Below are 24,473 nucleotides of genomic sequence, written 5' to 3' on the forward strand. Positions count from 1 at the left end.
ATAGTCAGAAAATTAGCTGTGGGTCAGGTATTTCTCTAAGTGTTTTCTTGTGTTATCCCAGGGGATCCTCGCATTTCATAGCTGAGGAAACTTGAGGCACACACTGTTAAAATATATATCCAAGTTACATTGCTAGTTTGATGTAGAACCACCATTCTTAACCATTTGCTATCACTCACATTTGTATTGAAGTTTAGAGTTTATAAAACACTTTTATCTATATTAGTTCACTTAGTCATTCTTTAAGTGAATGTATTCCATGTACCACCCAGTTTATCTATGGGGGTAAATTTATATGGGGGGCAGAGGTAATAAAGGGCTGAGAAAAAAGCAAGCAGCAATTTGGAAGAAATTGCATCATTGTGTCAAGGCGACGGTACAAAGAGGTAAATAGCCATTTCCTTAGAGAATGGCATGAGCAGAGTTCCTCCCCAAACTTGTCAGTTCTGGGGACAGATGGAGACCTAGACCTTAGTTCTGAACAAGGACAGCATTGCACCCAGCCCCTTCCCCACTCCAGCGTTTGGATATCTCTGGGGAAATTTTCGGTTGGCACAATTATGGGGGCATTTAGTGGACGGGCCATCCATTAAACCTTACAATTTACAGGACAGTGCTGCAAACATAGAACCATCCTGCATTCTGCATAACTTTTGCAATGTCCTATCAGGCATGCATATAGGCAGCGTCAGGTTTACTGTGAAGCTGACAAAGCTTCAGCTTCAAGGGCTCTTCACTTATATGGGACCATTCCAAGACCCTGGGAGGGACTCTGAAAAAGTGTTTACATGGTCGAACCCCTTTGTAAAATCTAAAAGAGCAATATTTTAACTCTAAGCAGTGAATGCCACAAACTCTGTCCATTCCAACATCCCACCATTACATTTCTCCGTGTGTTGAGTGACCATTGGGGTGGTCATAGACATTTTGGAGATTTAAGAAGTTGAATTGGGATTACAACTTGTTTGCATTTAGTGGGACATTTATGTGGTTTTCAGCCACTTCCTAGTATAATTGAGTTGTTGGTCGCCACCCTGGAGTAGGAATGGCTTCTAGACTGCCTACTGAGGTCATATGGCAAAATGAACATGCCTTGTACAGTCCAGCAAAGCATATGTAGGAGATGAAATACACGGTCCAGTGAGGGTGACCAATAACAATTATGACTGTGACCATGCCTGGTAGAGTGGCGGGAGTGGGAGAGATGGAGTCATCTGGGCTCCTATCCCTGACGGGAATATTGGGCGGGCATTCAGCCCAGCAGGGCTCTGGGCAGCAGGGGGCGCTGTGGCGAGAGCAGCGCCGGGCCCTCTGGCGCCAGAAGGCGTCTCGCCTCCTCCGGCGGCTTCCGGCGCGGCCCCTGCAGACCTGTAGCGGCCAAATCATGGACCGTAACCCCTCGCCGCCGCCGACGCCGCCCAGGGACGAGGACGAGGAGGAGGGGGCCGGGGGAGACTGCATAGGGAGCACGGTGTACAGCAAGCACTGGCTCTTCGGCGTCCTCAGCGGGCTCATCCAGGTGTGGAAACTCGCGCCTCGCGTGGGCTCCCCCTTCATCCCCCGCGCCCGGCCCGCCCCTCCTGCCCGGGGCCCGCGGTCCCCACGGCGACCCCTCTCCCGGCGCGCGCGGCCCCGCGCCCCGCGTCCTGGCAGCTCTCCCGGACCCCCCAGCTCTAAAGGAGGCAGAGACAGGACTGCTGGAGCGCTTGCGGTTAAATTAACATATTTTCCTTTCGCAAGTTTTCCAAAAATATGTGGCCATGTAAAGGCGTTGCCCGGGTTTTTGCTCCCCATTTCCACGGTCGTTTCCGAAGTCTAGGCCCTCATAATCTATTTCATGGACTTTTGTTGTAATACAGTGTTGATTTTGGAGTCAGAGCTCTGATACCAAATGCGCGGCTTCGTCGCCTCCTTGCAGGGTGACTCTGGGCAAAGCTGCTAAGCGCTCAGAGCCTCGGTTTCTTTCCCAGTTTCTCTACAGTGGGATGGTAACGTCTGTGTTGTGGGATATGGGGTTATTGTGTAGGTTAAATAAGATCATGGCCATCGGGTGCTTACCCTGGCCTTTAGCTTATGGGAGGCTGCGAACATTTCTTTCCCTACATTTCCCCAGCTGTTACCTACTTCTAATCTCGGTCCTTTCCAGTCCATCTCTACACAGTTGCCAGAATAATCTTCCTTTTAAAAAACAAACAGCCCGGCCGGTGTTGCTCAGTGGTCGATTGTCGGTCAGGGTTGGATTCTAGGTCAGGACACATGCCCGGGTTTCTGGCTGGATCTCCAGTAGGGGGCGTGCAGGAGGCAGCCGATCAGTGATTCTGATCATTGATGTCTCTCTCTCCCTCTCCCTTCCTCTCTGAAATCAATAAAAATATATTAAAAAACAAAAAAAAACCCTCCTCATAGTTCCCTTTGCCTACAGGAGAAACATGCATATATTTTAGCTCAGAATCCAGGGCCCTTTGCAAACTTTCCAAGTCTCATCTGCTCATGACACGAAACTGCTCACATTCCCAAACATGCTAGGTCCTTAACTCTGAACTCTCCTACTTTCCTCCTCTTCTTCCTCAGAGATTTAGCTTAAATATCACCTAAGAGAACTTTTCCCTAATTTCTCCCAGGCATGGGTCATTGGTCCCTCATTTCTGCCCTCACAACTTTTTTTAATTAAAAAAATATTTTATTGATTTCAGAGAGAGGCAGGGAGTGAGAAGGAGAGATAGGAACATCAACGATAAGTGAGAATCATCCATCAGCTGCCTCCTGCACACACCAGGAGTCCAAAACCCTGGGCATGTGCCCGGACCGGGAATCGAACTGTGACCTCCTGGTTCTTAGGTGACACAATCACTGAGCCACGCCAGCCGGGCTGCCTTTACAACTCTTTGTCCACAATTCAGTTGAATCACTTGGCCTTTTCTGTTCTGATGATCTGTTTACCCGTCTTTTACCCACTATACCCTAAGCTCCTTGAAAGCAAGGGATTAAATCTTACTCATCTTTGTATTTTTACCCCAGTGCCTAGCAACAGTTTTTACTCTATGAATGTTAAATGAATAGATCTCCATAAGATACTGATTTTTAAAAAGGTTTTTGCAAGAGAAAACACTTTGAGGGTAGTATCTTTGTGACTTCTAAATGATTATGGGATAATATTATTTGAGGAGTACTGTGGACAACTTTCATTCATTTCTCTTTTTTTCTTTTGTGTTTCTGAAGATGGTTAGCCCTGAAAACACCAAATCCAGCTCAGATGATGAGGAGCAGCAGATGGAGCTTGATGAAGAAATGGAGAATGAGATTTGCAGAGTATGGGATATGTCAATGGATGAGGTACGGGGTAGGAAATGAAAGTGAAAGACCGTTGGGTGATTTTTTTCTTAAAGGTTGGTCTTTAAATCTCTGGGGAAAGACTTTAGTGTCTGTCATCACTCCTGTATGTGGTACAGGGAATGAGGTTCCAGGAGCTATAAATGCTACAGGTTTGTCTTTTAGGTTTGTGCCAAATATAGGGTATCCCAATACCTGGTTTTGTATACACACACTAATTATAAAGATAGTGTATATTAAATACAGTTTTTTTTCAAAATTGAGCTATCAGCTATTAAAGTGTATACATTTTTTTTTTGGACACCCTGTATATAGTTTTTATGAAGGCCAGAACTCTTGTAGCCAGGAAGGTTCTGATACTTACATACCTAAAGAGAACACTGACCTTGTATTTGAGAGCAGGGTAGGAGTTAGGAAACCATTGATGTACCAGGATTAAATTAGAGGAAAGGGACAAGAAGGAATTGCATGTATATAATTGCAATAATGTTTTAACATTTGTATTGTACTCTATAACTCAAGCATTTTCATGTATATAATTCCATCTGTTGTTCACAATAACCTTGTGATACAGGTGGTACTCTTACTGGTAAGAGAAAAGGCAAAAGAGATCGACTCACATAAGCTCTCATTTTATTACTTGGTCTTTGCGATAGATTTCTGATTAAAATCCTGTTTTAGTCTCTTTCACTTCCTTCTGTCTTTCAAATTGCCACCCAAATTATCTTTTTCCTAAAACACAATCTAATTATATTCTTCTGTCTTAAAAATTGTTAATGGCTATTCATTGTCTTTAGCCATTTTTTAAAACAGCTTTATTGAGGTATCATTAACACAAAATATACTTGAGGCATAGTTGATGAACAAAAACTGCACAGCCCTAGCCAGTGTGGCTCAGTGGTTGAGTGTCGGCCCATGAACCAAGAGGTCACTTGTTCGATTCCCAGTCAGGGCACATACCCAGGTTGTGTGCAGGAGGCAGCCAATCGATGTTTATCTCTCATTGATGTTTCTATCTATCCCTCTCCTCTCCTCTCCGAAATCAATATAAATATATATATTTTAAAAATGGTCAGATTTTTCCCCCAAAATGGTTTTTACATTTAACATTAACATAAGCAGTATGTGATACTATTCCAGTTCTACTTTCTCCTCATCCAACGTGGTATGGTCAGTCTTTTTAATTTTAGCCATTCTGATAAGTGTGTGTTGATTCCCATTATAATTTTAACTTGGATTTCCTTAATTACTAATAATGTTGAATGCATTTTCATGTGCTTATTTGCAGTGTTATCTTTTTTTGGTGCAGTGCCTGTTTGAATCTTTTGCCCATTTTTAAATTGCATTGTTTTCTCTTTTTTTTTCTTTCTTAAAAATGGTATAATTTTAGGTTTTATTTATAAATCTATGATCCATTTTGAGTTAATTTTTGAGTATAATGCAAGGTATGGATGGAAGTTCTTTTTTTTCTTTTTGCATATGGGTGTCCAATTGTTCTAGCTCATTTGTTTAAAAGACTGTCCTTTTTGCACTGAATTGCCTTTACACCTTTGTTAAAAATTAGTTGTTCACATACATGTGAATGTGTTTTTGGACTCTTTTCTGTTCCATTGATCTATTTGTCTATTTTTACGCCAATCCCACACAATTTTGACGACTAATATAATAAATCTTGAAATCAGGTAGTGTTAATCCTCCAACTTTGTTCTTTGTCAAAGTTGTTTTGGTTGTCATTGGTTCTTTGTATTTCCATATTAGTTTTAGAATCTGAGATTGAGTTGAATTAATAGATCATTTAGGGGAAGAATTGGTAAATGAGTCTCTTAACCATGAACAAGTTATATCTTTACATTTATTTAGGTCTTCTCTAATTTCAGCAAACTGATTTAGTTTTGGGGCCCACATTTCTAACAAAATGGGGTCACATGCTCACTCCAGGTTCCTTTACCTGTGTAGTGTGTCCCGTTAGGTGCCGTGGACAGGGCAAACTCTCTAGGAAGGAAGTGTGAAGCTGCTGCAGTTACACTGTGATCAGAATTTTTTTCTGTTGAAGATTTTGAAAGCACAAGTTCTGACTTTGGGCATAACCCAGTAGGAGTTTTCACCTGTTTCCCCTATTGTGTTTTTTAGCTCTTAGAAGACAGAAATTAAGAGTGTTACTTGTTCTTTATTCCCAGCTTCTAGCATGATACCTGCCAATCAGGAAATGTGTTTGAATGAATGAGAATGCCTGGTGTGTAGGAAGATCATTAATGTTAATATATTCAAGGCAGGAAAAGAGGACAGTCTTCTGGAATATCACAAGTAGTTTAGATTTGTTTATGGAATTGTTGCATGGCCTTGGGACCAGCTACCACAAAGACTTTCTAACATTAATGTTGACACAGTTCCTAACTTTTTCTTATGCCTGAAAGTAGGTATATGTGGAATTAAAATTTTTTTACGGTTGCCTAAGCTATGGGTTTAAAGGGGAACATTCAACATCCATGTTAATTATCATTTTTATTTTCAGGATGTGGCTTTATTTCTCCAAGAATTTAATGCTCCTGACATATTTATGGGTGTATTGGCCAAATCCAAATGTCCTCGATTAAGAGTAAGTATGTATATTTTTATGGCCTCCTCTTTGGAGCAATAACAGATAATGCTGGACAGTCTTTAATTTTTCTCACTTTAATTTTCTTACTGGCTACAAATCAGTTGCAAATGCTTATTGAACATTACCAGGTACTAGGTAATGTGCTATTTAAAATTATTAGAGTCCTAGAATTTTAGATTTGGGCTAGACCAGGGAGATCAATGCTTTCAGATAAGCATAACTGAAGTTATGCTGCTAATATGTGGCAGGACAGGGAACAGTGCCTGGACCTTCCATTTCTGTTTATTGCCCTTTTTTAGGCATAAAATCCTCCATTGCTTAAAAATCTTCATTCTAAACTCAGCCTGTTATTCAAGACTTTCCATAACCTGAATCTAATTCATCTTCCTAGCATAAAATCTACCCTTCAGATTTCCTCCTAATTTAGCATCTCAGGAGCTTACTGTGATCATCACCATCTCAGGGCCTCCCTTTCCATCCCCTCTCAATGTTCACATCTATTATCCAAGATGATACTTTTCTTCCAACATTTCCCAAAGAAGTAAGCTCTCAGTGGCCATTGCTGATAATAAACTCCCAAATAATTACCTGTACTTCTCATTTACTCTTTATGTTCTGTGCAATGTATTTTGCTTTAGTGCCATTTAGGTTGCTATGTGTTATGCATATTGTAGGTGACTAATGTCTGTTAAGTAATTATAATTATGAATAACTGAATATTTGGTTTTACTACTCTATGAGTTAGGCATTTATCTCTACTTTACAAATAAAAGAATTAGGTCTCAGCTTAAGAAATTTGTCTAAGGTCTTACAATTAGGAAAGAATAGAGTTGGGGTTTGAGCCTAGCCTGCCATTCAGTATAACCACTTTATTTATTGTCTCTCTTTCTTTCTCCCTTTGAAATTATGAAGTGGAGAATTTTATAGCAAGTTTTTACAAATTGAATGTTGAATTAAAATTTTATTTAATACAGTGCTGTACTGGTGGGGTCCCTCAGCCTGGTCTGTGCCCTCTCATAATCTGGGACCCCTCAGGGGGTGTGGGACTGCCAGTTTCAGCCCAATCCCCAGCAGTCCAACATCCCCCAAGGGATGTAGTAGTATGTGAAGCAGCAGGAGGCTGGGGAGGAGGAGGAGCCTCAGCCTGGGCCAGGCGCCATGTTGCTCCCACTCCTGCTCATCGGCCCCAGAGCAACTGCCGCTGCCGCTGCTTGGTAGCGCTGTTGCAGAGGCAGGAGAGGCCTGCACCGCCACAGCTTCACTCGCCAACTGTGAGCCCAGTGTCTGGTGCCCATTGGTCAGCTGAGCGAACTGAGCGACGCTCCCACTGTGGGAGTGCACTGACCACCAGGAGGAAGCTCCTGCATTGAGCGTCTGCCCCCTGGTGGTCAGTGTGAATTGTAGCAACGGGTTGAACTGTCAAACGGTCGACTGGTCACTTAGGGTTTTATATGTATAGATAAAGACTTGACAGTTATATGATTTTCTCATATTTTTCTAACTTAAATACATTGATTCATGATTAGTACTTAAAATAAACATGTCAGGAATGGCACGTTTCAGGAATTAGTCATGTCATTATACATGTCTGTAAGCTACTTGGCCACACGTTAGAATCACTGAGGATGGGGACTCTCAAACTTCAACATATCCCAGGATCACTGATTACTGGGCACACCCCCGAGTTTCTGATCCAGTAGGTTTGGGATAGGATCAAGGATTTTGAACAAGTTCCCAAGTGATTCTACTGCTCTGGACCAAGGCCCACATTTTAAGAAGCTTTGCCCTAAGAAGCTTTTAAAAATCCTGACCCTGCCTCTGAACGGTTTTGCTCAGTGTTTAGAGCATCAGCCTGTAGACCAAAGGGTCACGAGTTTCATTCCCAGTCAAGGGCACATACCTGGGTAGCAGGTTCAATCTCCAGCCCCATGCTTAGGCTTTTATATATATAGACGATACATAGAAAGTACTTAGAGTAGTGCCTGGGCATAGTAAGTGCCAAATAACGTTAGTTATTATTACTGAGTTTTTAAAGTTTTTTCAATGCATTTTGCTGCCAGAGTCATCTTCCTTAAATATCGTTGCAGTATATTGTCCCCCTCCTTGAGGATTTCATGGCTCCACTTAACCTCCTAAATTAAATCTAAACTCTTCTTGGCATTCAGGACCCTTAATCCTGATCCTTTTTACCTGCTGTATTTATCTCATGCTGTTCTCTCACTTTATGCAATAGCCAGACTGCTTTCCTTACTGTCCACTGTATTAGCCATGCACATTATTCCCTTTTTGCCTTTCCTGATACTTTGCCCCTTGTTTAAATGTCTTCCTTATTTGCATATCTAAATCCTTCCAATTGCCCAGCCGGTGTGGCCCATGAACCAAGAGGTCACTGGTTCAATTCCTGGTCAGGGCACATGCCCAGGTTGTGGGCTTGATCCCCAGTAGGAGGCAGCCGATCGATGTTTCTCTCTTATTGGTGTTTCCATCTCTCTACCCCTCTCCCTTCCTCTGTCTCTGTAATCAATAAAAATATATTTAAAGAAAAATAAATCCTACCAATCATTTAAGATTCAGTTTATACATAAGATTTTTCTTCCAGCCCTAACTGGTTTGGCTCAGTGGATAGAGCGTCGGCCTGGGGACTCAAGGGTCCCAGGTTCGATTCCAGTCAAGGGCATGTACCTTGGTTGTGGGCACATACCCAGTAGGGAGTGTGCAGGAGGCAGCTGATCGATGTTTCTCTCTCATCGATGTTTCTAACTCTCTATACCTCCCCCTTCCTCTCTGTAAAAAATCAATAAAATATATTTTTCAAAAAAAAGATTTTTTCTTCCATAACTTCTGCCTGCCTTTGATCTTCTTCTCATGTCTCCCATCCCTTCCTATATAGTCTGAGCTTGTTAAGATTGGGGTGCAGGCAATATACTTCTATATGCTGCCTTCTGTTCTATTGCCTAAGGTTCAATGAAAGTTTTTCTTCCAGTGTTTATTCTTTTATGTGTCTGTCAACTTAGAGCTATTGTGACCTGTGAAATTTGATTTGACAGGAAATCTGTGTGGGAATTTTAGGTAATATGGCCTGTTTCCAGGAGATATGTGTTTCCATCAGCAGTGATAAAAATCTTGGGTAAGTTTTACTACCTAATAAGCATGTTTAATAACATAGATTTGTATTTCATATCCCTAAGGAACTCCTGATACATAGGAGAGATAGGAAAATATTATGAAATGTAGTACTTCCTTTCTCTTGATGAACACTCTCCAGAAATGTCATTGTGTGTATGTTTTTTTAAATATATTTTTATTGATTTCAGAGAGGAAGGGAGAGAGAGAGAGAGAGTAAAGAAACATCAATGATAAGAGAGAATCATTGATTGGCTACCTCCTGCACACCCCCTACTGGGAACCGAGCCCACAACCTGGGCATGTGTCCTGACTAGGAATTGAACCGTAACCTCCTGGTTCCTAGGTTGACACTCAACCACTGAGCCACGCCAGTTGGGCTCATTGTGTTTTGATGGTAGCTAGGAGCTTTCACACTATTTATGGTCATGAGTCAAGATTTTTATAGGAAAGGGATCTCTATCATCAGCAGGTGGTAAATCAGATAGGATAAGAACCAGTGAGTCAGAGCTTAGACATAGGGTACCTGATCAGAGTCCAAAACAGTTTAGGCTCAGGGACCCAAAGGCTCAGAGAGTCTGATAAACTAGACTTGTTGACAGATTTACCCTGAGAACTCTGACTTCAACAGACCAGAACACACAGGATTGCCTCTGTGGTTCAAAGGCTTTTGTACTGTGCTTGGAGGCTAGTTGTCTTCTCCAGGCAGGAATATTTGGGGTAGAGGGTTTTTTAATGGTGGAAACCCTGGTTGCTTTAAGAGGTTTGAGAACACATCTATCTAGCCCTGGAAATATATGCTAAATTTTGTGAGTGAATTCATATTCTAGGCAAAGGCTTCATGGCTGTTAATCAGAATCGCAAATAAATTTGTGCCCACAATAGTTTAGAAACCTGTCTTGGGCAGTATTGCCAGTTAGGGCTGTAGGGTTTATTATGGGATTCAAGTGATATAACAGAGGTGGTTGATTACCTCTTCTCGGTGTGGAGGGACTCAGATCCTAGCTATTTATCCCTCAGTAATTGATAATCATTCATGGAGTATATGACTCAGGACTGTGCTTGGTCTCTAGTGGTCTCCATCAAAAATCTGAGAATGAGTAATGTTAAGTTTTATTAATTCAATAAATGCTTATCTTAAAATTATTCTGGAACAGTTTACATTGATGACAGGATATGAATTTGTTCAACTACTTTGCAACAGTTGGGCATTATCTAGTCAAGTTGGTAGGTAGGCATATATTGTGACCCAGCAATGCCACTAGCAGATATATGGTAAGAGAAACCATGCACACATACATTAGGATGCTCATATAAAAAGTATTGTAGGAGCATTGCTTGAAATAACCACAAATTGGAATTAACCCAAGTGTCCATCAGTAATAGGCTGGGAAAATACATTGTGTTATATTCATACAATGGAATGTTCTGCAGCAATGAATCAAAGAACAGTAGCTACAGGAACAACATGGGTAGATCTTAAACACATGTTTAAGTGTCTTATTTGCATATCTAAACTAAAACTCACAAAAATGCATGCAATATAATTTCATATAAAGTTTATAACCAACATATTAAATAATAATATAGAGTAAAGCAAATAAATGACTGCTGGAAAGTCAGGGTAGTAATTTCTAGATGGGAAAGAATTGTGATTTGGAATGGGCACATGGGCTATGGAGATGCAGCACTGTTCTGTTTTCTGCTTTGTATTTATTCATTAAGTGTAGATTTTATCACAGGCTTTTACATATATATGCTATATTTCACAATTAAAAAGTTTTAAAAGTTAAATGAAAACTCTGCTTTGATATTTAAAATGAGAGAATTAATGCATATTGGTTTAACTATTTTGTTTTTGTAGCCAGGTATTATTGCACTGTTTGTATGATTCAGACCCTCCTACTTTGCTGGAAACAAGCAGGTATGTTTTCCTCTTTTTATGGATTTTATGTACTCACCCAGAAGGGAGGCTAATAGAGTTAACTCTTTATTCTTGAATTTCCTTTACTGTTTTTGAAAGATAGATATTAAGCTCACATTTATTTATCCTGTAGATTGTTGCTTACATGCCTTTCCCAGACAGAAGTGGCCAGTGTCTGGGTTGAAAGAATCCAGGAACATCCAGCTATTTATGATAGCATTTGCTTCATCATGTCAAGTTCAACAAATGGTAAGTCACCATGTATGTAGAAAAAAATGAAAAAAACAAACAAATCTTTTTGTTTTAATCCTCACCTGAGGATATTTTTTCCGTGGATTTCTAGAGAGAGTGGAAGGGAGGGAGGAGGGGAAGAGAGAGAAAGAAACATCGAAGTGAGAGAGACACATCAATTGTTGCCTCTCACATGTACCCATACTGGGGCGGGGGACCGTGCAACCAAGGTACAAGGTATGTGCCCTTAACCAGGAATCAATCCTACGACCCTTCAGTCCATGAGCTGATTCTCTATCAGCGAGCCAAACCAGCCAGGGCTAGAAAAAATTTTTGATTATTTTTTGTTAGGAAACCAGGTAACTATTTCTGGAGGTCATCTAAAGGCTAAGTGTTAGGAGAGAAAATACTTCAACACAAGATATAAAATTTCTTATATAATGTTAGATGGGTACTAGATTTATCAGGATGATCACTTTGTAAGATAAGTAAATATCTAATCACTATGTTGTACACCTGAAACTAATGGATTGTATGTCAACTGTAATTTAAAAATATTATTTAGAAAAAGATACAAAATTCTTTTAAAATTTTTATTCATTGATTTTAGAGAGAGAGAAAGGAAAGGGGTGGGTAGAGAGAGAGAGAGAGAGAGAGAGAGACATAAACATAGCTTTGTTGTTCCACTTATTTATGCATTCATTGGTTGATTCTTGTATGTGCCCTGACCAGAGATCAAACCCGCCACCTTGGTGTATCTGGATTACACACTCTGACCAACTGAACTACCCAGTCAGGGTGTAAAATTTCTTCTTAAACTCCCAAGCAAAGGAGGCAAACTTATTGCTCTTGGAATAAGTAATGCTTTGGCAAGATTGGCGTTGTTCAGATAGCTTTAGGAATTTTGATTAACATTACTGCTTTTAAAATTTTGTTTCTCATTTCAATATCTGATTTTTTCTCTGCAGTTGACTTGCTGGTGAAGGTGGGAGAGGTTGTAGACAAGCTCTTTGATTTGGATGAGAAGCTAATGTTGGAATGGATTAGAAATGGGGCAGTTCAGCCTCATGACCAACCCCAGGAAGATTCTGAAGAGCAACGAGTGTTTAGAATTGTGCCCTGTGTGCTTGAAGCTGCCAAACAAGTACGGTAGGTGAGCTTTTTTGTACAAAATATTCTGGGAAAATCTAGTTGCTCGAAGTATCCTTAGATAATAAGTCATCTTAATTTCCTTCCGACAGGATGAATAGCACATAGCTGATCTTTGTCAGGCTTGGTTTACTACTAGTATTTGTGGTGACAGTATATTTGGTCTGTGCAAGAATTGTTAATGGTTACAAAGTACCTGTTCTAATACTAATTAGCTGTAGGCTATTGTCAGCATTATTTATCTTTAGTGTCTTAAAATCTTGAGCAATTTTGTGTAATATAAATCAAGTAGATAAGATTTTCCCGTGCTTTATTTTCCATTGGACATTTAACAACTTCTTCAGCTAATGTCATATATTTGTTTTCTTCTTGTAAATATATGCCAGTCTTGGATAAGTGACTGGCTTTTGGAATCTTCCCAAGAGTGATTACTAGGTCTTGTAGGTTATTGAAACTGTTTATTGTTAGTGACTAGAAAATTAATTTATGAATTGATCTGTTTAGTGGTCAGTTGTGCATTCTTAGTGCTTAATAACCCACATTAAAGCCTATTAATTTTATGACTTTTATCCAAATGAGGATTAAATTCATCATTTCCTCCAAATTTTCTTCAGTATTCTCAATCTCAGGGAAGAATGTGGAAGCTGTTGCCAATTCTTCACCATCCCACTCTTTTCCCATGGCCACTCAACCTCCAAGCCTTGGTCCTGACTTTTTCTGGGATCCCATCAAGCCACCATCAGGCCACTGTCTCTCACCTGCCCAACTGCAACATTCTTACCCGAGTTCCCTGGTTCGAGGCTTGCTCCTTGCAGAGCACACTGTAGTGATCATTCCACCTTCATGCTTCAAACTCTTCAGTTGCTTTTCTTAGGAAAAGGTTCAAAGTTTTAAAAAATTTGACTTAAAAGTTCTTGCATAGAGCTTCTCCATACTGACTCTTTGTACACTGTGTTTCAACCATATGAAATTTCCTTTATTTCTTCAACGGAACCAAGCTCTCGTAACTCAAGGCTTTTGCACACTATGTCTCCTCTACTTCAAACATTTCTTTGCCCCTTCAGGTTTCTGTGTTGACAATATTTCTCTTAAGATACCTTTCCTGATTCTCCAAAGTAAATGAAGTTTTTTTGCTATGTGTTCCTCTGATACCTTGGACGTCCTCTAGAATTACATTCTTATTACTTTGCTATTGCCCCTTTATCTTCTTTCCTTTTAGACTGTAAACCTCATGAAGGTAGAAACAGTGTTTTATACATCTCTGTTTTCCCAGCCCCTAACATAGTACCTGTAAACAGTAGGTACTTAAATATTTGCTAGACCATCTTTTAATTACTATGTTTTTACATAATTGTTTGGTTGAAGAACTAGGATTGTGAGTTTCTAGGAATCCAAGCTGTTGAACACAAAAATTATACTTAACATGGTTTTAGTATTCTGAGCGAGGGAGCTAGGATATTTCTGTGAAGTTTTAAGAACTTCATTATTGTCAATGCTTGGTGTAGTGGACCTTACATTCATTCTATAAAAGTCATTTTCCCCCCTCCTGATTATTCAGGTAAACCAGAATGATAAAGTATCACCTCTCAGGTTTCTGTATTGTTGTTTTCATGGGACAAGGTGAAAAAGTATTTTTCTTCTTGTCTTGTTCATGTTGATTATATTACAGGATATTTGTTTTTTTACTGATTTCCCCATTAGAACGAACTAGTAAGCTCCAGTGAGTACAGAGATTTTGTCCTGTTCCCTGTTTTTTCTTTAACACCTTGGGGAGTGACTAGTACAGTGATGAGTATTTGCTGAATGAATGGATGAACAATTACAATCCTATAGATAGTAAAGTTGTTGATTCAGTGCTTTTGCTTTTTATATTTAGTTCTGAAAATCTGGAAGGACTTGATGTTTACATGCACATCTTACAGCTACTTACTACAGTAGATGATGGAATGAAAGCAATTGGTAAGATGTTATATGGGGAAGCACTATATCTATTCATTTAATTGTTTTCTGTTTTTAAAGTACTATTTTCTTTATCATTTTTATTAAGTACAGTGTCCTAATACTGGAAAAGACACTTGGAATTTACTTTTTGACCTAGTCTGCCATGAATTCTGCCAGTCTGATGATCCACCCATCATACTTCAAGAACAGAAAACAGTGCTGGCCTCTATTTTTTCAGTATTGTCTGCCATGTATGCTTCACAGGTTGAACAGGAGTATCTAAAGGTAGAAAAAGGCAAGTATCATTTTAGTGCACTAAATTAAATTCTGTCAGATTTTAAAGTCCATGTTTGTGTTGTTCATTTGGTTTTTTTCTCCCTTTTTAAAAAATCCTTACTAGAGGATATAGGTTTTTTAAAAAATTTTTTTAAATTGATTTCAGTGAGGGAGAGAGAGAGAGAAACATCAATGATGAGAGAGAATTATTGATCGGCTGCCTCCTGCACGCCCCCTACTGAGGATAGAGCCCAAAACATGTGTCCTTACAGGGAGGGAATGGAACCGTGATCTCCTGGTTCATAGGTTGATGTTTAACCACTGAGCAACACCGGCAGGGCTTGCCCAACTTTCTAAACTCATCTTGTGCCCTCCTTGCTCACACAGTGTAAGTCACTGGCCTTTTAGTTTTTCAGACCTTCCATGACATTTCCTGTTTGGGGCTTTTGCACTTGTTCCCTCTGCCTGAAATATTTTTCTGGGCTCTTTGCATTGATTCTTCTTATCCTTTTGTTCTCAGCTGGGTGTCATCTCTTCAGAGAGCCTCCCCTGCCAGCTGCTTTATTATAGTCCCCTTTAATTTTTTTCATAGAACTTAACCAACATCTGAAATGAATCTTTACTCATTTGCATATTTGAGAGTATAAAAATATAAGTCTCTTGAAGGCTGAGGCTTTGATGATCTTGTGTGGCACTATAACTGTAGTACCTAAAGTATCTCTAGCACTAATAGGTATTCAGTATGAATGAATGAATGATGAGTGAATAACCAAACTTAACTGGCTAATCTCATGCCTCTTGATTTGTTTGTACAGTAGATCTTTCTCTAATAGACAGCCTGATTCGTGTCTTACAAAATGTGGAACATTGTCAGAAGAAACCAGAGAATTCGGCAGAGTCTAACACAGAAGAAACTAAAAAGTTTGATTTAACCCAAGATTATTTCCACTTGAAAATCTTAAAGGATATTTCGTGTGAATTTCTTTCTAATATTTTTCAAGCATTAACAAAGGTAAGAAAGACATATTAATGGTTTCTTCAGCAAAAGAAAGTATGAATTGCTTAATGTTCCCAACTTTATTATTACTGTTATTATTTTTGGCAAAATGAAAGAACTTGTCACCATAAGCTTATAGTTTTAAACCAGCAGCTGATGTGGTTTGGTATATTTTTATATATGTATATGTTTTTCACATATTTATAACCTGTATATACAGTTTTCACTTAACATTACATTGTAAGCATTTCTCCTGACTAGATCAATTCACTGAAAGACTTTTTACCGAGCCAGTTTAATACCTAATTTGCCAAAAAATCAATTTATAAAATTGATTGTAAACTTTTTTTAAGGAATAGTTTTCCTAAATATGTTCAGGTTTATTAGCCTATTCTTCCTTTGAGCATATCCTTATTGTCCATATATTTTAGGGTAAAAATATATCAACATAACTCGACTATATATTCATATTCCTTGAAGTTTTTTCAAGAATATTTATCAAAACAAGTTTCTGTTATTCTGGTGATTTGTTTTACCTTAGCATAGGTTTTCAGAAATTAGGTTACTAGGTTTGACATTATAAATGTGAAGATGACTGAGGCATAATGGCTACATTTTTTGAAAAGGCTTTTGACATGTGAAATGTTGATTGTACTTGATCCTTATTATTCGGTATTATAATTTTATGTCAAGTAAAATTCAAGAAGTGATTAAATTGTACCTTATTTTGATTGGCATTTTTTATTATTAGTGAGTTTGAATATCTTTACATATATTTGTATATTGGTTGTGTTTCATGCTTTATACATTTATTAGTTTTGATTATTGGCATGGAATTCCATGGGTAATACTATATCTTCTGAATATCCATTGCAAGTATTTTTCCCATTGTTTGCTGTTCCTTCTGTGTTTTTGGAGAGAGGGACGTAGATGTTTCTTAATTTTTAAGTGGTAGAGATATAGGAGAAAGGTGGGCTGAGACTAAAGCAGGATGTGACATGAAAGTTCCTACGTGTCATACTTAATGGAGTTTGGACTTAATCTGGAGGAAACTGGGGAACTACTAAAGGTTTTTTTAAAAAGCACCAAGGGGTAAGATCTGTTTAGAAAGATTACTCCAAAAGCAAGAGAGAGAAGATTAGAGACAGTTGAGGCTGGAGACCCAGAGACCAATCAACAGGCTTTTGTGACTGTAATCTTCAAGAATAATCTGGTACATTAGTAATTTTTATTACTTTTTATTATTTTTAAAATTTATCTTTGTTGTTGAAAATATTACAGATGTTCTCCTCTATTCCCCCTTCATTGTCCCCCCTCTACCCTCACACTCCTACCCTAGATGTTCACTACACTATTGTCAGTGTCCATAGGTATGCGTATATGCATATAAATTATTTGGTTAATCTCTTTCCACGCCTACTTTCCCTCTGAGATTCATCAGTCTGTTCTATGCTTTTATAATTGGCATACAGTAAACTATACATATTTGAAGAGTGCAATTTGAAAAACTTTAGCCTATGTATACATCTATGATACCATTACCCAATCAAAATAATAAATATATATATACTCAAAAAAGAAAAAAAAGAAGAATCTGAGAAATGAGAGCCTATCTAAACAATGAAGTGTGGGTGGAGAGGAGGTGTAGGATAACAGATTATTAATAGAATGAACACTGAAGGGAAGGGGTCAGCAGCAGAGGAGGAGGAAAAGTCTTGGCTGTATTCCAGGTTTTTGGTGTGTGTAGTAGGGCAGGTAGGTATGTGGTGGTAGCCTTCACTAAAATAAGGACTGCAATGGAGCACGTGTTTGGGTTACACAGGGAGGAATGATACTGGGTTCAGTTTGGGACATTCGAAATGCCTGTAGGATCAGTGGAGAATTGTATAAATGGATTTGTATTTATTCACCAGATACAGCTTTAGAAATTTTCCTTTCTTTTTGTTTTATTTTGTTTTAGGAGACTGTGACTAAGGGACTGAAGGAGGGCCAGTTAAGCAAGCAGAAGTGTTCCTGTGCATTTCAAAACCTTCTTCCTTTCTATAGCCCTATGGTGAGTGTGAGTAAATGTATAGGTGACTGAGTTTCAGAGGATTACTTGATTTTTGAGGCCATTGTCAAAAAAGATAATGCATACAATTCACATGACTTACTGCCTTTGCCAGACAGATGACTGCTGGATAATTCATGGGAGTATCCTGAGGAATAGTTCAGGTTTTAAGAGAAAGGAATCAACACTGAATTTACAGTATTCTTTTCTGTTAGGAAGTAGATTATATATATATTAATCAAAAATAAGGTTCTTAGATAAGTACAGTCAGTAGGTTTTTCTGGTTCTTCGAATTACATCACATTTGCTTGCTTTCATTAGAGGCAATTTCAAGATAGGAACTTTTTTTTTAGGAAAGTGAAATATGAAAATATGAGAGTGAAGGGACATGGCGAGAAGGAGGATGGAAATAAAATTTAATTAATGGACCCTAAAGGGGAATCAGTGGGAGGATAAATACTAGTTTAAGAGTAAAATAAAATAGTAAGATCTAGTCACTTCATTGATGTTTCAGGAAGTTCTATTATTGTCATCTGGGCATATATCCTCATTTCTTTTCCTCTGGGCTATTTAAAAATCACAGGCAGAGCATTTTTATAGTTAGTAATCAATATCTTAATTCACCATTTCCTCTACTTATGTTATTTGATTCTTTTGTTTGACTCACAGGTGGAAGACTTTCTTAAAATCCTATATGAAGTTGATAAGACCCTTGCTGGTGACCTAGAAGAAAGCTTCCCAAGTTTAAAGGTTCAGACTTAAAAACTGAATTGTAATTCCCTCTGCCCAAGAAGTAAACTTTATTTTTGTTACTGACAGTTGAAATTGATGTATAGGAAGTATTAGATAAAGCCTGTATAAGACCATAGTTGTTTGGTATTACATTCATGCACTTCTTCCTCCCCCGGCCTGATCTCACTTTTGTTTAATATTGGAGTCTGGAGTTTCATCACCATCAAACACCCCTGCCCCCTTTTTGGGGGGGTATTGGTTATGTGGTATTTGTTATCTTCAGGTAAAAACAAAAATACAAGCTTGTCATTGAGGGGTTTTTTCAAGAATATTTGAAGGGTTGGTGAGGATTTTTTTCTATAAGTCTTAATTTGATTTTTATGTGAGAATTTTATATTTGTGTCCACTACAAGCATATTCTGCTGCACCAATAGAAAACCATACTATAATAGCTTTTATGCATTATGCAATAAGAAGTCCAGAGGTAGGTAGTCCAGACCTGATATGGTGGCTTAGGGGTCCTAGCTCCTTTCACCTCCACGTGTTCTGCCATGTAGACCTGTGTGCTCATGTTTATTGTCTTGTGGTTAAGGGGACTATACGATCTCTAGTCCTTTCATCCACATTCAGGGAAGGAAAAGAAGAAAGGCAAAGGGGCTATCTTTGTTGACAGTCAGTTGACTGTGTGTGGGTTTATTTCTGGGCTCTCTGTTCTGTTCTATTAGTCTATGTCTGTTTTAAAACAATCCCATTATATATATATATATATATATATATATATATATATATATATATATATATATAAAGCCTAAGCGACCGTTATGACTGAACGACTGGAATGACTGGTCGACCAGTCACTATGATGCACACTGACCACTAGGGGGGCAGACACTTAACGCAGGAGCTGCCTTCTGGTGGTCAGTGCGATCCCACAGCCAACCTCCTAGGATCCCTCCCCCCGGCCGTCCAGCTCCCTGATGGGCCTTGATTGCTGGCCAGGCTGAGGGACCCCACCTGTGCATGAATTCGTGCACCAGGCCTCTAGTAGCTATAATAAAATGAAATGCTTACAAATAAGCTTAACCAAGGAGGTGAAAGACTTATACACTAAAAACTGCAAAACATTGACAGAAGGAATTAAGGGAAGCACAAATAAAATGAAAAGACATCCCAAGATCATGAATTGGAAGAATTAATATTATTAAAATATTCATACTACTCAAAGTAATCTACAGATTCAATACAATCCCCATCAAAATCCCAGTGGCATTTAGAAAATAGAAATAGAAAGAAAACAATCCTAAAATTCATGCGGCACCATAAAACACTCCAAATAGCCAATGCAATTTGAACAAAAAGAACAAAGCTGGATACATTACACTTTATGATTTCAAAAAACAGGGCAGGGCAAAAGTAGATTTACAGTTGATCTATGGAAAATAATACAATAATTTATAAATAATAATACAAGAATAAACTGTTTTGAGTACTCACAACTATAAACCTACTTTTGCCCCACCTTGTATATTATAAAGCATTTTAGGTTTCCTTGAATAAGATCTGAAAAGTCTCAATAATCTGAAAATTCTACAACCACATTTATTTTTCACTAGAGATGAATTAAGTGAAGATATACCACACGATACTTCATTGCAAATAAGATTTTTACTTAGAACATTAGAGCTCTTTAGCTACAGTCTTACTGTATACCTCTTGCTGCCTCTAAATACCTTTCCTTGTGAAATGGTTTTATTTTTATTTTTTAAAAATTTTATAATTATTTATTTGAGCCCTGCCAGAGTGGCTCAGTGGTTGAGCATTGACCTATGAACCAGGAGGTCAAAGTTCAATTCCTGGTCAGGGCACATAGCCAGGTTGCTGGCTTGATATCCAATGTGGAGTGTGCAAGAGGCAACTGATCAATGATTCTCTCTCATCATTGATGTTTCTCTCTCTCTCTCTCTCCCTTCCTCTCTGAAATCAATAAAAATATGTATGGGGTTTTTTTTGTGTGTTTTTTTAAAAGAATTTATTTGAGCCAAACTGATGACATGCTGGGAACCAAGATCACAAGTGCGCTCTCCTTATGAAATGGTTTTAGATTAACTTTTAAACTCTAGCTTTCTGTGTTCCACTGCTAAGGCTACAGCATATATTTATGAAAACTTTTCTGCTCACTAGGACACCTCGTTAATTATACACTGAGCTTATATCAATATTGGGCTTGTTGCCCTGCAGGATTTTGAGAAGTGAAGCCTTACCAGACCATCTGTCAATCCCTGTCATTGGAAATGCTTTTCTCTGTTACTGTAATGAAATCACTAAAATCATTTCCTGTTCCTAGTCCTTGTTCAGATCTTCTATCTATTGTCAATAAGAGGATATTAAACTCAGCAAAGTCCACATACCCTTTTCATACTGGTTCACAGTGTAGCACATGGCTTTGTGTTTTAGTGTTGGAAATAGTAAATAATGACGTCAAGCCTATTGTAATAAAAGAAGGCTGCTTATTAAACTCTAGCTGTTTTTCCTTTGACATCATGGGATCTGTTTATAATGATTTTGAGTTTTTTCTCCTTACAAATCAGGGTTTGTATGATTACATTAGAAATTGAACCGTTTGGGGGAACGGTCCTTTCATAGAATTGACGTCAGGCCCTTTGGGCATGCAGACTCCAACAATGGGATTACGGGAAGAAAGGATGAAGAGGCTTTCTGTATTCTCCTGGAGGAGTTTGACTTCCTGAAGTATGAGCTTGCTTCCAGGAAAGAGCAAAAGCAAGGTGGATGGGTGGGTGGGGGACGTATATTCTCATAGTCCACAATTCCAGATAATGCCTAGTCTCTTTATTATAAGTCACTTAACGTGGGAGCATGTAGTTTTGCTTTAAATGGTGCTTGTTGATCCCATTCCATTTGGCATCTCTGGAAATTCACTCTTCCTTTGGGACTGTACTTGGGGAGGCTGGTTGCCTTTATAAATCCATGAGTGTGCCTTCTTCAAAATACAATTGATGTTGGACTTTTCCTACATGTTCCCAGGAGCAAGCAGTCAGTCACCTGGTCAGTCAGCAAGCACGTCTCCTGGAGGAAACCTCAGTCCTTTAACTTGTCACGGAGAAGTCTGTACTCTATTTCTGTCATCATTGGTAGAAAAAGAAATCTGATGATGTGGACCCTGGAACAAAGTCCCTAAATTGAATTCTTTAATTTATTTTCATGTGTGTTTTAGGTTTGGACAAATCAGGCAGCTCTCCTGTTTGTCCTAAATAAGTTATTTCAATTTTTATGATTATAGTATTCAGTATTTAAAGCAATTTTCGGGGGGGAGGGGGACGACAGGAGTAAAGCAATTTGGAGACTTCTTGCTCTAAATGCACCCATTTGCTTGTTGCCCACATCAAGTGATCTCTGGTCTTTAAAGATCCACATTTTACCTTTTTAGATGAGCCTTGAGTCATCTGAAAATCTTTGATTTCTCTCTTCCACTCTATTTGGACATATTTCTTAGAATAAAGTTTTCTAGAACAACTCACAAAGCACTGAAGGATTATTTTATCTTTTAGAAATTGCCCAGATTGCACCCTGAGCACTTCTGGCCCCTAAAGAAACCTGGAGGATCGTGCTGCACAAGCCCTTTGGAGGAACGTGCCAACTGCTCCGTAACCACGAGTTGGCTCTTCTTTGATGAGAGATTAATAGTTTCCATAATCATATCATCCTGGTTTCTGTGTGCCCAGAGTTTACTCAGACTTGAAACAAATGGAAATTAATTGAAAAAAAAATTTTTTTCTTGTCTCACCTCCAAGTCTCTCATCTGGAGAAGTGAAGAGAAAATGATTCAAGGTTTTGTTGTCAGAGGGAGCCAAAATGTTTATTTTCTTTTGCAATTCTGGATAAAAGAAAGCAGTTGGAGGATGGGGAGGGTGTAGGCAGGGGAAGAAGGGTACAGCTCTGCTGCCTAAATAATTCCAAATAGAACTGAAACACTGGAAAGTGGATCCAGGATACACTTGGAAGGTTGTCTGGTGAGGCCATGAGTATCTGGTCCTGGAAATAAGTACAGAGGAAACAGAAAAGGGGTTTTGTAGCTGTTATGATTGTGATTAGACCAGTTGGATTGGTCTATTGATTTTTATGTGTCTACTACTATGGAGGAGCTGCCATGAGTTTATTTGCCACACCCTGCAGTTTGGGAAACACTTATCTTGGGTTAAAATCTATTATTTACTGGCTCTGAAATTTGAGCTCAATTCTTTTTAAGCCCCTACCATCCCTCTTGACCACTTCTCACCCTAGTGTTGGTATCTCTAATGTTGTTGTTGAGCCTTGGAGGATTTCATGAGCAGAGGGTTTGGTCTCTGGGAGAACTGGGATTTGTTAATAGAACACAGGACTTTTGTCATATCTTTAATCAGATAAATTTCTAATATGCAATCACTAAGTGCTTTATTAAAGTTGACTGAACCAGTAAGAGAGAAACAATTATAGATGAACACCTACCCCATCATTCTTTCATTCATGCCACAGTATGTTGTAATTTGCCATGTGTTAAGCACAATGCTCAGTGGAAAGCAGAAGGTGACAATTTAAGATAGGAGGAAAATAGGAGCTAGTTAATAGCTGTTCATTCCATTAGTTTCTGGAAGTCCACATCCCTTCCTTTGACATGATGTACTTTCACTCCAGGTGACACGCTAATCAGAGATTTGGGGCTCTCTTGAAGCTTACCTAGCTATAGGAGATACATAAGTCCTTTGGTGGCTGCCTGTCTCCCTGCACTTTATATGCAGGCCCAGCAGTAAGCACCCGTCCACTATGGCCTACCCTCCTTGACAAGGACAGCAGATAAGTGCCAGCCCTCACTTTCTTGTGGGACCTCACAAGGAAATCACCTCTCTAGCTGCTCCCATTTCAGCTCAGGGCTTGGCAACTACCTCAGAGGGAGGCTCTGAGTTTTAGCTCTCCCAAGCTGTCTGAACATCCCATGTAATATCAGTGCTTAATTGAGAGCTGTGGACGTGCCGGAGAGCAGGGCCTGGTGATGTCACAACAGAATCCAGAGGGGAGGCAAGGCCCTGGTCCAGGAGGCCAGAGGAACAATGTGTAAGATACTCAAGGGTTTGCTGCCAGTGGGAGCTGAGATAAGGCCTAGTCAGTCACCCAGGGAGCACTGAGGGGAGTTGACCCAAGCCAAACAGACAAAATCCTGAATTTTACATTCGCGTTAAGACACAGTCTCAAACATTGGCGAAGCAACCAGCTGTCTGGGAGCTAAGAGGTCGGAATGGGCAAGAACACCATTCTCTTCCATCTGTCATGAAGTCTCCTAACTGCCACTCCTCCTGTGCCCCTTATTCCACCGTAGGAGGAAGCTGTCTGAGACATTGAACCTTCTTTATTTTTAAAATATTTTTATTGATTTCAGAGAGGGAAAGAGAGATAGAAACATCAATGATGAGAGAGAATCATTGATTGGCTGCCTCCTGCACGCCCCACACTGGGGATCGAGCTCGCAACCTGGGCATGTGCCCTTGAGCGTAATTGAACCAGGACCCTTCAGTCTGCAGGCCAACGATGCTCTATCCACTAAGCCAAACCAGCCGGGGCGAACCTTCTTTATTTTTTTACAATTAAAGACTGTGCAGTTCTTCAAGGGTCTACTTAAATTATTGGACCAGAATAAATTTAAACGGAATTGGATCTTTGGTTTATTAATTTTCCTCCTACTAACAGATGGGGGAGATTCCAGAGAAATACAAGATTTATTATGGTGGCAAAATGAATCTTCACCTTTCTTTGCACACCTCAGTAATAGTATGAGTTGCATTTTGAGACCCTGTAACATGGGAAAAGAGAGGAGATGTTGCCAGAGTTTTAGCAGATAAGTTAAAATTCTCCCAAACTTACTCAGTATTCCTTCACCTAGATTCATTTCCAAGAAAACAAAGAGGAGGACAATGGATGAAAAAGACTGTGACATTTCCGGAGGCTTGCTGACTGACTTGTTTTGTATCCAGAATGCATAGTGACCACCTAATGTGTATGGTGGAGCCATTAAGCATCTTTATTTTGGGGATAAACCCAGAGTGTCCTGTAAAAGCTGACACATCTAAAGGGA

The 24,473-nt window shown here is 39.2% G+C and overlaps 1 protein-coding gene across 2 annotated transcripts; it reads left to right on the forward strand.

The window, feature by feature from the left end:
- Positions 1-1,339: 1,339 nt before the first annotated feature.
- SAAL1 (serum amyloid A like 1) lies at positions 1,340-18,488 on the forward strand. 2 transcript variants are annotated; one of them, XM_006093818.2, is made up of 12 exons: positions 1,340-1,519; positions 3,220-3,333; positions 5,843-5,926; positions 8,977-9,056; positions 10,917-10,976; positions 11,110-11,225; positions 12,176-12,356; positions 14,233-14,315; positions 14,404-14,592; positions 15,389-15,585; positions 17,531-17,623; positions 18,290-18,488. In XM_006093818.2, the coding sequence occupies exons 1-12, from the start codon at positions 1,385-1,387 to the stop codon at positions 18,380-18,382; spliced, it is 1,425 nt and encodes a 474-aa protein (XP_006093880.1). In that variant the 5' UTR covers positions 1,340-1,384; the 3' UTR covers positions 18,383-18,488. The 2 variants fall into 2 exon arrangements, with proteins under 2 accessions (XP_006093880.1, XP_006093881.1); XM_006093819.3 differs by having other exon boundaries at positions 1,351-1,519; positions 15,392-15,585.
- Positions 18,489-24,473: the final 5,985 nt, after the last annotated feature.

This window comes from Myotis lucifugus, unplaced genomic scaffold (genome assembly GCF_000147115.1).
Source record: "Myotis lucifugus unplaced genomic scaffold, Myoluc2.0 scaffold_124, whole genome shotgun sequence".
NCBI classification, from domain to species: domain Eukaryota; kingdom Metazoa; phylum Chordata; class Mammalia; order Chiroptera; family Vespertilionidae; genus Myotis; species Myotis lucifugus.